At 42.6% G+C, this 17,105-nt stretch overlaps 2 protein-coding genes across 9 annotated transcripts; one reads left to right on the top strand and one right to left on the bottom strand.

The window, feature by feature from the left end:
* Positions 1–933: 933 nt before the first annotated feature.
* Positions 934–5,983, bottom strand: dcun1d2b (DCN1, defective in cullin neddylation 1, domain containing 2b). 6 transcript variants are annotated; one of them, XM_030719199.1, is made up of 7 exons: positions 5,830–5,983; positions 3,915–4,131; positions 3,668–3,836; positions 3,395–3,525; positions 3,231–3,313; positions 2,848–2,944; positions 934–1,983 (listed from the first exon to the last, which is right to left on the bottom strand). In XM_030719199.1, the coding sequence occupies exons 2-7, from the start codon at positions 4,087–4,089 to the stop codon at positions 1,904–1,906; spliced, it is 735 nt and encodes a 244-aa protein (XP_030575059.1). In that variant the 5' UTR covers positions 4,090–4,131; positions 5,830–5,983; the 3' UTR covers positions 934–1,903. The 6 variants fall into 6 exon arrangements, with proteins under 6 accessions (XP_030575059.1, XP_030575068.1, XP_030575084.1 ...); XM_030719208.1 differs by having other exon boundaries at positions 5,851–5,976; XM_030719224.1 differs by having other exon boundaries at positions 5,860–5,919.
* On the top strand, positions 5,962–15,995 carry tmco3 (transmembrane and coiled-coil domains 3). Of its 3 annotated transcripts, none has more exons than XM_030719165.1 (15): positions 5,962–6,096; positions 6,777–6,926; positions 8,275–8,591; positions 9,282–9,449; positions 10,125–10,304; positions 10,396–10,596; positions 10,709–10,837; positions 10,940–11,032; positions 11,194–11,380; positions 12,679–12,796; positions 12,896–13,091; positions 13,212–13,362; positions 13,471–13,550; positions 13,626–13,775; positions 14,530–15,995. In XM_030719165.1, the coding sequence occupies exons 3-15, from the start codon at positions 8,334–8,336 to the stop codon at positions 14,641–14,643; spliced, it is 2,025 nt and encodes a 674-aa protein (XP_030575025.1). In that variant the 5' UTR covers positions 5,962–6,096; positions 6,777–6,926; positions 8,275–8,333; the 3' UTR covers positions 14,644–15,995. The 3 variants fall into 3 exon arrangements, with proteins under 3 accessions (XP_030575025.1, XP_030575017.1, XP_030575033.1); XM_030719157.1 differs by having other exon boundaries at positions 5,967–6,096; positions 6,774–6,926; XM_030719173.1 differs by lacking the exons at positions 13,471–13,550; positions 13,626–13,775; positions 14,530–15,995 and having other exon boundaries at positions 5,967–6,096; positions 6,774–6,926; positions 13,212–13,447.
* The last annotated feature ends 1,110 nt before the right edge of the window (positions 15,996–17,105 follow it).

Raw genomic sequence — 17,105 nt, forward strand, 5'->3', positions numbered from 1 at the left:
CATGGTGACATGTGAAGCCACACAGCTCACTGACCAGGGAGAGGGTGACTGGTACCCGAGCTCCACCATCTGCCACACTCAGGGATTTATAGTATTTGTAGGTATGCTTAAAGAGAAACGATACATCTCATTTAAAAGAAAACAAACAAAAATGCATTGCTGCACTGTCCTCTAAGACCTAAAAGCTCAAGTCTTTGATGTTGCATGAGACTACAGAAAAAGGGAGAAATGCTTTAATTCACTGCCACCACTAGATGGTAGCCTGAGCAGTGTTCATGTTCTCTGTAATACTTCAACCAAATCTATAAAAAGTAACCTTAAGCATTGTAAACAATCATTTAAAATACTCCTAGCTGTGATGCACATATTATAAAAAGTTTAGCATGTGAGCAAAATCTACTGTCATGAGATGTGAACAGCTCCGATGCTCCATACAGTGCTGTCTGATTAAAAACATAATAATCCTACAACAGAAAAAGTGTGTTTCAGTGCAGTTTGTAGAGGTGACAAGTCATCCTCACCAGGATAAGAGAAAACAGTCAATGTGCCACTAAGCTTCTCCGTCTTCATAAGTTTAAATGCTGCTAAAGTCAAGACATAAAACCAACAAATGTAACGCTGTAGCATTTGAAATGCTGCTTGTGCACCGATCACAGCTAAAAGCATCACGACCTGCTGTTCTTCTAGAACTCCTTTCAGACATGCACTCCTTTCCATGAATCCACCAGCTTCATGTCTAAATGAGCAACAGAAATCCATCCAAGTCATCTAAGCTTACATGTACTACTGACTGCACCGGTCTGAATACACGCAGTCGCATTAGCTGACCACTGCACCTCTCGGCTAGTGTTTGTGAGTGCCTCACCTCACTGGAGAATGCCCTAAAAAGCAGTAACATAATTTATCTCACAACTCAACTTCCTTTCATGATGCTTTTTTTTTTTTTTTTGGTTATTCCCAATCCAGAAGAAAGACCTCCCTCGTTCTCAGGACCTCTGCAGGAGGCACAGCTCGCAGGAGCAGCACAAAAATCCAGCTTTTATTGATGGAGAGAGCTAAATGTTCAGAAGGGATCATCGGTATAAAGCAGTGATGAACATTAACGTGAAACTGACCCATCTCCAAGTTTTCACCATTGAAGTCAAAGTTTTGGTCTAAAAAAAAAAGTCTCATTATTCTGCTGGTGCTCAAACACGCGCCTCTCTCCAAGTCTGAACGCAAACTGTGGAGCTAAATATTTTCACTCAGTTTAAGGTGAATCGTAATTTCCTAGCCTTTTATGTAATCATAACTGAGGAGTGTGGCATTGTATTGTAAACGAGGCAATATGTTTAACCCTCACACAGTGACGAGCAAGCTCCCGCTCTCAGCGTAATTGTTAGAGAGCAACACATTCGCAATCTCAGTGAAAATGACTTTACCCCCCAACAACATCCATGGCAACACTTCACAGAAGCTCTCAAAACATGCAGAGTTCAGCGTACAACCCGACTGCATCAGTGACTTAATCCTCTACGCGTGCCAGAAGCTCTTTGACTCACTGTACCGAGGGTGCTGATTAGTGAGTCCACAGGTGCAGTTCTACACCCAGTTTGAGCGTACCCAACTTTTTCACATCGCATTTCCAGAGTTCGTTCACTGTCAGCAACAACTTAAAAACATTTTTTTTTTTTTTTATAGTTCTCTCTCTCTGGTTGATTCCTGCTTTCCATTTGAAATGGCTTGTCCAGGTCTCTCCCTTTCCGAGGCATCTTATGCAGTTGGAAGAACAATCCTAACGGCAAGCTGCAGTCAGGCTTATTTAGTAGTCTCATTTTTGGCTTGTTTGTATCAAAACCTCATTCAGGAAAAGAAAACTGGAAGAAACGCAAACTCCATCTGCTGCATGAAGCTGGGACGAACATTATGTTGCGTTGCATTTGGTCCCTATCACGATCGGCCGAGCGAATTCCACAAAGTCGTCAATGAGGACGGGCCAGGCCCCTGAGGAGAGCGAGCAGAGGAGGAACGTGTCAGAGAGCGGAGGGTTTCAGAAGTGAAATCACATTTAAATCAGAGGACAGTAGTGAGAAGGAAGTTAGATTAAAGTAAAGGTAGCCTTAAAGGAAGTGAGGCGGTTTTTTCTCTTTTCTTTTTTCTTAGACAGGGCTGCAGAAAAGGCCTGTGTGTGCCTCACTTGTGGGCATACACACAGGTGCCTAACTATAATTAACAACTACACTGCACATCATGTAGATATGCCAGGTTTTTGGCTAAAAGCTCTTTGGGAATCATCTTGTTGGTGCAAAAGTATTTTGTGCCTGTCAAACTGTGTTACATTTTGCATTTTTACAGATTCAAATAAAGAAATGTGTTTTTGTGACAGGCTGCTGGTAAAATTTAAAACTGGTTCTTTGCCAAGTTGTCTGTTATGTGGAGACAACCCTGGTTCATCCCTTAATTTAGGTGCCTTTTTATGCTTGAATAATTCATAGGTAAATTAAGTGGATTAAACAAAAAACATTCCTCTGAAAATGGTCAGGTAGAAGTACTGGACTGAAAGTGAGTGAAAAAGTAGCCAATGTCCAAAGAGAAACTTTGAAAGATCTTCAGAAAGTCTAGATAACTATTGCTCAAGATTATTTAAAAAATAAATAAATACATAAAAGGTCTGACTCCTTGGAAGCTAAATATAAGGAAATGAGGGGTGGCTCAAGACTTTTGCCCATACTGTAATTAATGTTACTTGGACACCAGCATACAGACAGAAATACCCACTTAACTCTGATTTAAAAGTATTTAATGTGAACACTGATGTTCTTTCATTGCTGCTTCACTGATTATCTTGATATGGATTATTTAGCTCACCTTCCTCATCATAATTTGACATGTCATCTGCAATCATATTGCCAAAGTCCAGGAGGAGGTTCCATGTGTCCCTGGGAATTGACCGCTTGTGATGCTCCTGAATGCAGCACAGTAAAAGGAACAGTTTGGAAATGCATCGTAATCATAGCAATAAAACACAAACACAGCACACAGTCCATAATGCAAACAACCCTGACGAAAGCTGACGTAACCTGTCAAAAATTAATTTGGGGGATTGCGTCACTCTTTTTACGTAAACAAGGTGGACAAAGCATACTAAATGTCAGGGAAATCTTTGCATGTGTGTCAGATATCCAAGTGACACACTTGTCCAAAAATAAAAAACACACACAAAAATAAGAAAACAGAACATCCACACTCACCAGCAGGAAGCGGTTCCACAGATCCAAGAACTTGAAGCGACCTGTGAGAACTAGATTCCAGTAAGCTACAGCCATCTCCAGGTCTAGGAAGCAGAAAGTGTTTAAGGCTGGATGTTTTATATTTTTGATTAAAATATAGCGTGCTCCCAGCATATCCTGCTTACCTAAACCTTTCTGGCCTGGGTTCTTGGCAAAATTGAAGGTAAACTGATAGAAGTCTTTGAACTTTCCTGAGTCTTTCAGCTCCTGCTCTAGTCTGGGAAGAATAGCTTTAAGCTTTTCAGGGCTGTCACACCTGTAGGACACAGTGAAGATGTACAAATCTGGCTCATGAAACTTTAAATACTCCTATGACATATGGCACAGTTCATACACTAATATGTCAAAAATGCTGTACAATCTATCATGAAGCAGATTTCAGTGTCAGCTCTGCTCACCCTAGCTCTGCCATGCCATCCACGAACTCCTTCCTGCTGAACTCACACTGCGTGGCCGCTCTGAACTTCCATGCCACCACCAGTATGCTCATGCTCGCCGGGTCCAGAGTCAGGTCATCGCAGAACTGCTGGATCCCATCGATGCCTATCTTATTCTCATCCTGGGGATCTACAAAGACAGCAGAGAGCAATGAGCAAAAACGGACGGGACAAGCGAAGCATGCCGATTTCGCTCCCTGACACCTGCCTTTGTATCTGTTGTAGAGCTGCTCCAGCTTCTTGCGGTCCACTGAGGTTTTCATGGATTCTTTGTAGTACAGGTCTGGGTTCTGGAAGTAGTTGTCTGTGGCAATTTCTAGTTTCCAGTCATTCTGTGCCAGGCAGTACACGGCCGTCCTCTCCCCTGCCTGTGTGAAGGACATGAACTGCCGAACCTTGTCCTTCTGCGATGACTTCAGCTTGTGCTTGAAAACAAGCAGAGACACACATGCACAAAATATGAATGAAATAAGAGCGTATCAAGTAATAAGGCTGATTATTGACACAAGCCCCTCTTTAAAGTAAGTAAAGTATCTAAAGGCTGCAGGTAATTTTCAAATAATACTCTTCATACACACGTGTCACTTTCAGGACCCCCTATATAAGTCCTGGGGCACCGAGGACAAGCCCCACTTTGATCAGACTTTCATCACTTTTACAAGACTGCACATCAACCTTCATACAGCACAGGTGCCAGGAGAGTACACTAGAGTGCAATGGCTTCCCCTTCAAGCCAAGACTTTCATTAAAAACGCATAAAAAAAGTAAGACTGAAACCGCGCGTGCCACAGCACTGATGTTAGCACTTGCAAATGCACGACCACAATGTTCCGTTAGTCTACAAATACGCTATTTGGTCATGTCACGGGGAACACTGCACGTCTGTGCAGACCTGACCCACCCGTTGATCAAACAGCAAACGCACCATGACAGGCCACCGTTCGGCGACCCGGTCCTCCACGGGGGCGTGTGCTCTTTTACAGGCTATCCTCACCCGGGTCAGCAGCGCAGACGAGCTACCCTAAAGGGAAAGGTACGTGGAGCAAGTGCGCGTGTCTTGTCTCAAAATACTAACGACTGACCTTTCATTTCCCCTCACATTCCTGACACACATCCCCCTCCCCCGACAATGCGACACTTGGCCGCGGACACCACAACCCTGAGCACCGCGGTGACCCCTGAGCGTCAGTGACAGCAGTTACCGTGTGAGGAGCTGTTTCATCGGGGCTAAACAACTCTACCGGTTTCTCATTTTTAATCTTACCTACCATTTTATCACCCGCTGATTTTGGCCAACTTGAGAGCCAATTCCCCCAGGTGCGCATGCGCTAAAAGAACTGCGCTAATGTACGGCAGCTGGAATCATGGGTAATGTAGTTGTGTGCCACTGAAATTCAACAGGCCCGGTAGCGCTCTAAACTAGCAGACAGGTAAAATATATATTCTTTTTACAATTATTATTAGTAATTACCAATTAAAAGGGGAAGCCCCAGTATTACTCTGCATTACTCTTTTTGAGGAAGATGGATGACGAAAACTAGGCGTGGAGCTAGTTGAATTATGTTTTTGTTATTCCAAAGAAATATTGTTACACAACAGTAAAGATGTGTCACAACCCAACCCCGGAAAAACAAAACAAGCAAACAAACAAAAACAAATGAATAACAAACAAACAAACAAACAAACAAAATCAAAGCCCTTGACAGTCGAGTCGAAAACACAACACATGAAAACTACAACTCCCATATCAAATCTGATAGAGATGTTTCGGAAGTAATCTGAACATGAATCTTAACATTTTATCGACAAAAGCAAATATTCAGAAAGCAGAGCATCAGCTGTTTAGTTTTAGCCGCGGCTGATGTCTCACACTGAGGAGCTGTGAGGAAAAATAGCTGCTGTCAAATGACACACAAACCACCATTATTTCTCTGCTAACGTTAGCAAAGTTGCGTTAGCGTCAGCGCTGTGTCATAGAAGTGTGTTGACTCAGCTGGCTGGAGCTGGTCTGACAGCTCCGGGCAATTTGGAGGCTAACTTAGCTTTACTTAACAGCTTATTCAACTTTAACCACACTAAAATGAACCCGGCTTCTTTTGGGGGACTGCGCCGTTTGTACCTACCTGAAAGAAAAGTGTAGTTACCTCCGTTACCTTTCCCTGTCTGTCTGCACTGACGCCGCTACCGACGGCCAGAGATCGGAGTAAACATGAAGTTGGTTTCCAAGTAGAAACAGGGAACGCCTGCACCGACGCCGTCTTCAGCTATGTGGCAGGAGAGGAGGGGTGGTGGTAGTGCGGCACAACAGCACGATTGTTCCCCTGTTCTTCTGCTGCTGCTGCGCCTTCACTCGTGGAGTTGAGAGCCTGGGCAGTACACGCATTTCGCAGGTAGTTGCCGTTTTCTTTACTCGTCTGTTTTCACTCATATACACCACTCAGAAGTAATCTGTGTTTGGGACACTGGACAAATAGTTCATTTCACTGACCGTGCGTGTTGTGTTTCCTCGGTGTGTCATTCACATCTGGAGGTGTGTGTTATTGGGACACCCCCCGTTTTGCCTTACATTTACACATTTGTATTCAATGTTTGTGTATTTTTTACTCGAGTACGTCCATCCCGACAAGAGTCCAAAGTTAAGTACAAATCATCTGTGGAAAGGAAAATTTGTACTTTACTCGAGTATACGGCAGCAAATGGCTTTTTAGATTAAGTATAATACACTGTTTATTTCTGTACATGAAACATAAATTCTAGCCTAACCAAATACAACATTAAACCTTAATGTTACTGCAACAGCAATAGTAACTTTGAGGATCTTCATAATGGTGCTTTAATTAAGAATGTAAAACTTGTATAGTCATTTAACAGTATTAGTGTCTCAACAATCTGAGCGTGTGTGCAGCTTTTTTATATATCTATATCTATATATCTATATAGATATATTAGTCTTTAAAAAGTGAAAGCAAATGTAGGGGAAATGTTTAAACTACTCTTCAGTTTTTGGTATTAAATTAAATAAGCCCTTAAACCTGAGAACCTCTGTATGTGTGCTTGTTCTTTTCAGCAGCTCAGCACAGAACAGTGGTGCTACTGATTTCGAGCAGCAGTGGCAGAGTGGCTGCAGTGTGGCCAAAAGGAAGAAGGACAGAGGAGGAGTTTGGAAAGTAAACATCTCTCAGCTTGACTCATGCTCACAAAGGCGCAGACCAGCTCGGCTGTGAGTTGAATGTATTCAGTCAGGGTGGTAAAAGATCAAGTGTCAAGTCAGTAGGTTGTTTTGTTGTTTGTTTTGTCTTTGTTTCTTTTTGAACGTTTGTTTTTCCAAATGTGGAAGTGCAGCATGTTTGATGTAGGCAGCAGAGCATTCAGTCACATTAAGGTGTGGCTTCATTCTAAGAATTCAGGCACCAGGTTCAGCTGTGAGGTGGCAATAGTAAATATGCAGGCAGCATAAATACCCACTGTAGCTTGCATAAGGAGTGTATCTACATTCAGTGGCCACTTTATTAGGGCCACCTTGCAAGTAACTTTTGCTTTCAGAACTGCTTTAATTCTTCATGGCATAGATTCCACATGGTGCTGTAAACATTCCTTAGAGATTTTGGTCCATATTGACATTGACAACATCACATAGTTGCAGATGTGCTGTGAATCTCCCATTCCACCACATCTCAAAGGTGCTCTGTTAGACTGAGATCTGGTGACTGTGGAGGTCAGTGACTACAGTGAACTCATTGTCATGCTCAATTTAACCGGTTTTAGATGATTTGAGCTTTGTGACATGGTGTGATATCCTGCTGGAAGCAGCCATCAGAAGATGTGTGCACGGTGGTCATACAGGGATAAACATTACTCAGGTAGGCTGAGAATGAGGAGACTTCCTTCCTCATTCTGATGCTCGGTTTGGCTGTATTTGCAGCAACAACCAGTTGAACAGATGTATATAATGAAGCGAAGATATAGCTTATGAAGGTTTTCATGGAGGGAAAACTTTTGGGACAAGTACTCTCTTCATTTTAAAGGGCATAGCTGGCATTTCTTTATGTCTGTGATTCTATTGCTGTCCAAAATGCCCCCAAAATACCAAAACGATTTGTTTGTCCCTTTAGCAGTATTTTCCTAATAACCACCCTGTCTATAGCTCAGCACCAAATCTACTGGAGGTAGGAGATACTTGCATAAAAGGCAAAATAACGGATAAAGGCCAATTATATTTCTATAACAGCTGGCTCTCCATAATGTTGTAGTTAACACGTTTGTCTAACATGTGAAAGATCCTCTGGTTCAGACCAGGAGGAGACATAAATCTCTGGGAGGGAGGTATCAGGAATTGCATCCAGCATAAAAATGTGGATCCACTCAAAGTGGTGACCCCTTATGAATGAAATGTGATTAATAAAACATCAGTAGACGTCTCCTTTAAACTCTCTTAGTCTGTAAAGTGTAGTATTTATTATTAGTATTTACAACTGAGTGTATTCATTTCTAACAGTTTTTTTTTCTGCCAACAATCATGTTCAGGCCCCCTTAATCTGTCATATTCTTTTTTACTTTTCCACATCCAGGCCTCATACTTATCTTCAGTCCTCCTCACAGCTTGGTGAAGACAGAAGCAGGACTTTGGATGCAGGTTGTATATTGGCTGCTGTGCCTTGGCCTGGCAGGGGCATTTGCTGTGCTCCACAAAGACCAGGTGGCCCAGCATGCCATCAAGCTTTATTGGACCAAGGGGGCCACACACGGCCACAGCTGGGTGGCCGGCAACTGCAAGCGGCTGGTGGGTCTGCTGCGTCAGAAAAATGTGGTTGTCAAGAAGCTGGAGGCTGCTGCTGATGCTGTTGGAAAAGACCGGAGCCTTTCAGAGCCTGAGAAACACTTTCAGGTACCAGACAGAGGGGGAAACAAAAAAACATGTGATGGACCAAAAAGTTCCTTTTGAATCGTAATGCAGTCAATAGTTAGAGACCATTTAACTTTTGTGTAGTAAAAACCTTCTTTTAGGTTTTTAAAGCGTTCAGCTCTCTGAGTGTTGATACGGTCTCGGTGGCACAAGAGCGCAAAACGACTGTACATGTTTATAATTCATGTTTCTTATGATTTGTACATGTAGAGATGAGATGACTGGTTTGATTAGAATGACTAACAGGAGCGGCAGATAAGCACCGGTTTCATGCTTTGCACTGGAACTTTGTTAAGCTGGACGTCCCTAAAGGTGCATTTTAAAATTAATCGATCGGCGCCTTACAGTATTTAAAGCTGCCTGAGTGACGCTCCAAATCATTGCCAAATTATTGCTCTTTGCTTCAGATTAACTGAGTTTTTTTTTCTTTCACCTCTGAAGGGAATCTGAATGAACTGCCTTCTTGTTACCTCACTAAAACAACCCCAGTCACATAAATTAGATTTTGAGAGTAATGGCCCTTCATCCTATTGTAACCTGCATTACCAGGATCTGTTTTGTCCTGTTTCTCATGTCCCATCTTTGATGAAGACATGTAAATTACACTGTGGCTTCATAAAAGACGATGAAATATTTTACTGACTGACTGAGTGTCTGTATGGTTGCCTTAAGGTTCACACTCTGGAGGTTTTCCAAAAGGAGCTGAACGAGAGCGAGCACCTGGTGTTCCAGGCGGTGCACAGCCTGCAGAGGGCGCTGCAGGGAGACTATAGGGATGTGGTCAACATGAAGGAGAGCAGCAGACAGAGGCTGGAGGCCCTCAGGGAGGCAGCCATAAAGGTGAGGTCAGCTGTGTTTCATAAGCTGAGAGTGTGTTTCTACTCAGATTAATTTGTGTCTCAGGTCTTCAAAGGACATGAAAACGTCACAGGTTCAAACTCTTTTCAAACATTTTGAAAACCCAAAGCTTATATGTAGCAAAACTGGTTACACCACAATGGACTATAGTCTTAGTTTGGTTATTTTAAATATTTTTCTCACATCATCACAACTTTGGTTCCTGGTTTGAACCCCCTGGAGGCCTTTCTCTCGGTTTCCTTCCACAGACCAAAGGCGGCATAAATGTTAGGTTAACTGGTGATTTTGAAATTGCCCGTTACTGTGGCTGTGAGTGTGAGCAGCTGTCTGTCTCTCAATGTTAGCGCTGTGTCATTTTAGAAGATGAGTCTTAGCAGAGTTGTCTGTGAGGATTGTCGGTCATCCAGGTAAAGAAACTGAAGATATATGACTGAAATCAGGAACTTAACTGTTTTGATTTATCCAAAATGTTCACTTATTATCAAAAGAGTAATTCATGCTGCAAAATCCTGTCTCAATACTAGACTTTATATAACTATTAATTTTAACCATCCTGCAGACCCCAAATCAAAGACTGAGTCTAATCTTTGATGCACATCTGGCTTTGCTGCATTCATCTCTCTTGGCCTATGCATGGCCTCTCTTATCTCACTTCAGGAAGAACAGGAGTATGTGGAGCTGCTGGCTGCTGAGAAGCACCAGCAGGAAGCTGTTAAGAACGCTTTGACCCGTAACAAGACTCTGTCCATCCTGGATGAGATCTTGGAGGATGTCAGGAAGGCAGCCGACCGACTGGAGGAGGAGATTGAAGAGCACGCCTTTGACAACAACAAGCAGGTCTGCAAACAATCACTGTCACATACTGTGGTTACTCAAATACAGAAGATGATTGTGATTGTGCCTGCTTCATATACTGCCTGTTGCGTAGCTGAAAGGAGTGAACGTAGAGGCTGTGCTGAGAGTGGAAGAGGATGAAGAGAATGGAAGCAAGAGGAAGAACAAGTCCAGGCAGAAGGAAGTGGAGGATGACCTGGGACTGAGCATGCTCATTGACTCGCAGAACAACCAGTATGTTCTGACTAAACCACGAGACTCAACAATGCCAAGAGCCGACCACCACTTCATCAAAGTCAGTCATTCCTCCCGCTCATAAGAAGCGAATACTCTGTATTAGTTTGCTTTGAGTCCTTCATAATTCCTAGATTAGCCAGCATTTGTCTTTTTTTAACATGTATGTGCAGGACTTGGTGTCAGTGGTGATGTTGTCTCTGCCTTGTGGCTGGATTTGCAGTCTGGCGGGTCTTCCTCCCATGTTTGGATATATCATCTGTGGGGTCCTGCTCGGTCCTTCTGGCCTCAACAGCATCAAGGTATGTGTGTCTGTGTGTGTGTTTGTTTGTTTTTGGGTTTGTTGGTTTATTTAACTTTAAGTGCTAGTTGTTTATGTCTGTCTCTGGCTTTGTTTCTTGCAGTCTATGGTTCAGGTGGAGACTCTCGGGGAATTGGGTGTGTTTTTCACTCTCTTTGTGGTCGGACTGGAGTTTTCACCTGAGCGCCTTCGAAAGGTAAATGAAGAGGATTGCCATTTTGGATTAATACACAGTTTGTCAGGGAGTGGAGAGATTCAAAGTTCTGGACCCCAGGCAAAGACAAGTCAGGCACTGACACTAATGTCACGCTGCATGGGCAGTATTGTGTTGGAAAACCCTTCTCTTTGTGTGCAAAGGTATGGAAGACTTCAGTTCAGGGTTCCTGCTCTCTGAGTCTGCTGATGGTAGGAGCCGGTTTGCTGTGGGGACAAGTCCTGCGTATTCGACCCACCCAGACTGTCTTCGTCTCCACTTGTTTGTCCCTGTCCAGCACTCCACTGGTGTCCCGCTTCCTGGCAGGAGGAAGCAGAGGGGACAAGGAAGGTATACGGAACAATCATCTGGTCCTTGCCAGGTTCTAAATTTGGGTGAATACAGCATCAGATGAACAACAAAACATGATATATTCCATAGTGCCATTGTTTATTTAGCAAAAATGAAGTTAAAATGAGGTGAAAGTGAAAAATGAATTACTGTGTGATTCAGTAGTTTTTAGAACCACCTTTAGCAGCAATAACTTGAAGTAATCATTTTCTGACTCTATCAGTTTCTCACATGATTGGAGGAAATTTGTCCCACTCTTCTTTACAATGTTGCTTCAGTTCATTGAGGATTGTGGACATTTATGCACAGCTCTCTTAAGGTCTGGCCTCAGTATTTCAGTAGGTAGGACTCGGACTCGGCCATTTCATCACCTCGGTTCCATTCAGTTGTAGATTTGCTGCTGTGCTTGGGATCATTTTCCTGCCAAGCTTTAGTTGTAAGACAGATGGCCTCACATTTTGCTCTGGAATACTTTGGTATACAGAGGAGTTCATGGCCATTTCAAAATACCCATGATGACTGCAAAATAAGCCCAAATCATCACCCCTACAACACTGTGTTGACAGTTGGGATGAGCTGCTTGTGTTGTTATGCTGTGTTTGGTTTTCACCAAACATGGTGCTGTGCATCGTAGTGAAGCATCTCCACTTTGGTCTCATCTATCTAAAGGACATTGATCCAGAAATCTGGTGGTTTGTTCAGATTTAATGATATAGTTTATTTTATAGTATTTTATTTTATTAATTGTACTGGCATGAACTTTAACATTTAAAATGTAAACTAAGGCCTGTAGAGCCTGAGATGTAGCTCTTTTTTGGGGGGGGGGGGGGGGGGGGGGGGGGTTGTGGTGTCTCTGAGCATTGCACAGTCGGACCTTGTGGTCCACTCCCGGGAATATTAGCAGGTGTCTTGAATGTTTTCCACCTGTGAATAATCTTTCTCACCGTAGAATTATGGACCTCAAATTATTTGCAAATGGCTTTATAAAAACCTTGCACCAGACTGATGGACAACAACATCACTGCTGCTGTCTTTGCTCCTTTGCATTGTATTAACAGACCTGAATGCTCCAGACCAGCAAGCTGCCAAAACTTCTGCTTTTATAGAGATGCTCACCCTGGCTGATGATCACTTAAACAAGTGCATTTGATTTGCAGCACCTGGCTGCTACTTACCCTCTTCCTCTTAATTCCTTATGTAATACTTATTATTACTGGTAGTGTTTGCTTTAGCTAGTGATCATTAACATGTGTGTGTGTGTGCGCGCCGCGTGTCCGTGTGTGTGTGTGTTTTGGCAGCTGAACTGGACTACAGCAGCGTTCTCCTTGGGATGTTAGTGATGCAAGATGTTCAGCTCGGCCTCTTCATTGCTATCATGCCGACTCTGATCCAGGCACAGAGTGGAGACTTGGACGGGTGTGTTAGTCTTTTTGCGGTTCTTCCATGTGTGCATGTGTGTGTTCTCTAAACACACATACACACAGCATTGTAAACTCTTCCCTCTGTGCACCGCAGCTTTCTGTATGGAGGTCTTCACGTGCTGTATCTCCTGGCCGAGGTCATGGTGTCTCTGGCTGCTGTGCTGCTGCTCTGTTTGCTTCTCAGATCATTCCTGATTGGCCCCTATTACAAGAAGCTCCACACGGAGAGCAAAGGCAACAAGGAGATCCTGGTGCTGGGGATGGCAGCTTTTGTCTTTTTCATGCTGACAGTATGCTCTTTGTTTTTAACCTTTTATCTTAGATGAAGAGCTCACTTTTTGTATTTAATATGCTCCTTTAACCTGTTTGTCTGTCTGTACTGGTTCTTCTCTTGATGATTGATGCTGTAGGTAACTGAACTTCTGGATGTTTCCATGGAGCTCGGCTGTTTCCTGGCTGGAGCTTTGCTGTCCTCGCAGGGTCACATGGTCACAGCAGAGGTCATGGGATGCATCGAGCCAATTAGAGACTTCCTTGCCATCATCTTCTTTGCTTCTATCGGTCAGACTGAATGCGATCATGTCTGACTGATCTCAGCTTGTGTTATAGTTTTGTATCCTTTATGGCGAAACTTTACTGAATCATTTGCGTGTCTGTGTGATGCTGCAGGTCTGCACGTGTTCCCGACATTTGTGCTGTATGAACTCACCATCCTGCTGGTGCTAACTCTCACGCTCGTCATTATGAAGGTACAGAGGATTTCTTGTTTTCTCCTTTTTCCAGCTCCAATTTTGTGCTTCATTTGACTCCTTATTTTCTTCCAGTTTATGATGGCCGTACTGGTACTGTCAGTGATCTTACCTCCAGGATCTCGCCACATACGGTGGATCGTCTCGGCTGGTCTCGCTCAGGTCAGCGAGTTCTCCTTTGTTCTGGGCAGCCGTGCGCGTCGAGCTGGCATCATCTCCAGAGAGGTCAGTGATGACTTCCTGTGCAGGTTTTACTCTTGAGACAGAGAAGGTCACAGAAGGTTCTCAATTCGACCTTTGTTTGCTTTTACCCCTGTTTTTTACTAAATAATAATAGATTTATTAATCACTTTGTTGACTGAAAGGGAACTATTATGCCCCATTCCAGCAACTTCTTCATTTTTTTTTAACAATATCCATATTTAAAACTTTGACTGTTGTCACTGCTACAGATTTGTGTTTGATTTAAATTACACTTAATGCCTTATCTGTATTATATGAAAGTGGTCGGACATGAATGTGAGCTGCATCTTAATGTATTGATTAGTCAGTTATCAAAATGACTCCACTACATTTTCTGTTATGTGTGTGAGATAATTAAACCACAGTTGTTTGGCTGAAGTAGCCCTTTAAATGGTTCCTGTTGTTAGTTCAACTGGCTGAAAGACCCAGTGTCATGCCATGACAAGGTGTCCATCATCCACTGTCCATTTACAGTTCACAAGAACTGCAACTCCTGCTACAGCATTGGTCAGAATTTAATCAGACTTGCATATAAAAATCATCTTCTTGTGAGCAGGATGAGCTCCTACATCACTGATCTTATGGCTTTTCAGTACATCCACATCTCTCCCTGGGGCGTCATAGTGGATGCGTCTAAAGCGGGTTAATCGAATGCATTATTCAAAATCTGTGCTAATGAAATATTGACATCGAATTATTGGCTCTTTATTTGTTCTGCCTCTCTGGCTCTGTGCAGGTGTACCTGCTGGTCCTCAGCGTCACCACTCTCAGTCTGCTTCTGGCTCCGCTGCTCTGGAAAGTGACCACACACAAATGGGTTCCCCGCACCGAACGCAGACAAGTCACATGACCACACTGACTTCAGGGCCAAAGGGTTCCCATGTGAGTTTTGCAAAAGCAGCAGTGGCATCGGAAGAAGTCTTATTTCATTCCTGCAGGACCAAATCTCCCTCTTCTTCTTCTTGTACTGATTCAATCTACTGCTTTAGAGGAGAGAGAGTAATCATTAGCTACATTTTGACTTGAGGTCCTTGATTAAAGCCTCCTTCAGACTGTTAGAAATGTCTTCATTACAGTTTCTCCATTCCAAGCATGGTCTAAACTGGTGTAACATATACTGTACTGTATGTGCTAAATAACCCACACTGTATTTGATGTCACATGCTCAAATCGAATCTAGAGAATTGTAACATGACTGAACCCCTTTAATCTTTGGGGTAAAAATCTGGAAGGCTCAGCGGTATCTGCTGCTTAAAAAAAAAAAAAAAGAGAGGAAGCACATGTTTAGAGGAGAAGTACAAAAGATCAGAGATCCTTCGGGCTCTGATGCGTTTAAGATCACAGATGCCCTCCTTCTTATTTTCAGGCACTTATATCAGACATTCCTTCATTTCTGCAGTTTGATCTTTAGATTTGCCTCCTTGTTGAAATCACATGACACTTCAACACATCTCCAAATTTTTTTTTTTATGAATAAGTAAAATTCTTGGAATCATTTTTGTATAATTTAAAATGGCCTTCATCTTTCCTATAGATGACTATATTAATATTTACTTTTTCTTCTTCAGATTTCAGTTATTGTAGACAACACACTGTGCTTCTAACTGACATGAAACCTTCTGTGTGCTGTATTTAATCAGATGTAGTTTATGCTGATCATTACATTCATACTGTGAATTTAGTTATAATAGCACACTGAAAACTGTAATTTGTAACTCTCTTTCCTTGTTAAATTTTAGAAAACATGGTACGTCACACTACTAAAAAACACTCCGAATGTAGATAATAAAATACCTAAATAGGGAGCAGAAATGCATCAGACACTAATGACAACTCTTCACTGACATTACATTTAAATACAAAATGCACTAGTTGACCCTGAATGTCAGACTTATGTGCCTGCTCAGCACTTCTCTGCACTAAAAACAAGACTCTGAGGAGTGCATTCCTGCCGTCGGAGCGCACATCTCATGCTGTAAGCGTCTCATAGTTCATGAAGTGCAATGTAAATGTGTGACAAACAGCCACATGTTACTAAATATTTTTTAATATTGATCTCAAATACTTTCCTGCAGTATGCAGACTGAGAAGCTGCTTTTTTTTTTTAATTTAAAGTTTACATACGTGTGTTGGTGGTGGTGGTGACTCAGACACAAGGAAGTGCTGTTTTTGTCCAATGTTTGTGTATTTTTAAACTGCTGAATTCATTCATTTATTTATTAAAAAGAAGATGACAGAAGAATTTATTTGGTCTCATGTTTGCTTTGTTTTTAATAATCCAGTAATTTCACTGGGAAACATGGCAAATAATTCCCTTAACTCAAGCTGCACTGAAGAGACACAAAAAGCTGCTTATGAGGAACATGTCTGAGAAACTATACACTGATCGGCAACCTTGTCAGGAACACCTGTTCAGTTGCTCATTAATGCAAATATCTAATCTCCCAATCACACAGCAGCAACTTAATACATTTAAGCATGTAGACGGGGTCGAGACAGCGTGCTGAAGTTCAGACTGACCATCAGAATGGGGTAGTGGAATTTTTCCACACAACCATCTCTAGAGCTTACAGAGAAAGGTCTGAAAAATGAAGGAAGTATCCAGTGAGCGTCAGCTCTCTGGGTGAAAATGCCTTGTTGATATCAGAGGTCAGAGGAGAATGGCCAGACTGCTTCCAGCTGATAACAGTAACGCTTGTTACCAGTGTTACAGAACAGCATCTCTGAATTCACATAATGTTGCAATTTGAAGCTGATGGGCTACAGCAGCAGAAGACCGCACCAGATCCCTCTACTGTTAGCCAAGAACAGGAAGCTGAGGCTACAGTTTGTACACGCAAAATTGGACAATAGATCCCTGTGTGTGTGTGTGTGTGTGTGGGGGGGGGGGTGTTCTTGTGACACTTTGGACCCCTTCATACCAACTGAGCATTGTTTAAAATCCACAGCCTACCTCCACAGCTGATCAACAATACTGATTGTTGTCCCGTTATGACCACAATGCACCCGTCTTCTGATGGCTCCTGGAAACTGCTGTCATAGTTAACTAAACGCAAATCATCTCAAACTGGTTTCTTGAACATGACACTGAGTTCACTGTTCTCAAATGGCCTCCACGTTCAGCTGATCTCAGTCCAACAGAGCACCTTTGGGATGTAGTGGAACAGGAGATGACATCATGGATGTGCAGCCAGTGTGATGCTATTGTGTTAAAATGTTCTTCAGTATAGAGGTTCTAAAAGGTTGAAACTATTTAAGATTGGTGACAAAGATAAAAATAAGTTTATGTGCTCTACAAGGATATAATGTGCA

This window comes from Archocentrus centrarchus, chromosome 3 (genome assembly GCF_007364275.1).
Source record: "Archocentrus centrarchus isolate MPI-CPG fArcCen1 chromosome 3, fArcCen1, whole genome shotgun sequence".
NCBI lineage: Eukaryota > Metazoa > Chordata > Actinopteri > Cichliformes > Cichlidae > Archocentrus > Archocentrus centrarchus.

Coding starts and splice junctions, on each gene's coding strand:
- tmco3 (XM_030719165.1), top strand. CDS start 8,334: ATGCAGGTTGTATATTGGCTGCTGTGCCTTGGCCTGGCAGGGGCATTT. Junction 10,305..10,395: donor CCTTTGACAACAACAAGCAG/GTCTGCAAACAA, acceptor CCTGTTGCGTAG/CTGAAAGGAGTGAACGTAGA. Junction 12,797..12,895: donor CAGAGTGGAGACTTGGACGG/GTGTGTTAGTCT, acceptor TGTGCACCGCAG/CTTTCTGTATGGAGGTCTTC.
- dcun1d2b (XM_030719183.1), bottom strand. CDS start 5,031: ATGCGCACCTGGGGGAATTGGCTCTCAAGTTGGCCAAAATCAGCGGGT. Junction 3,526..3,667: donor GATGGCATGGCAGAGCTAGG/GTGAGCAGAGCT, acceptor TGTGTCCTACAG/GTGTGACAGCCCTGAAAAGC. Junction 1,984..2,847: donor GTCAAATTATGATGAGGAAG/GTGAGCTAAATA, acceptor CGCTCTCCTCAG/GGGCCTGGCCCGTCCTCATT.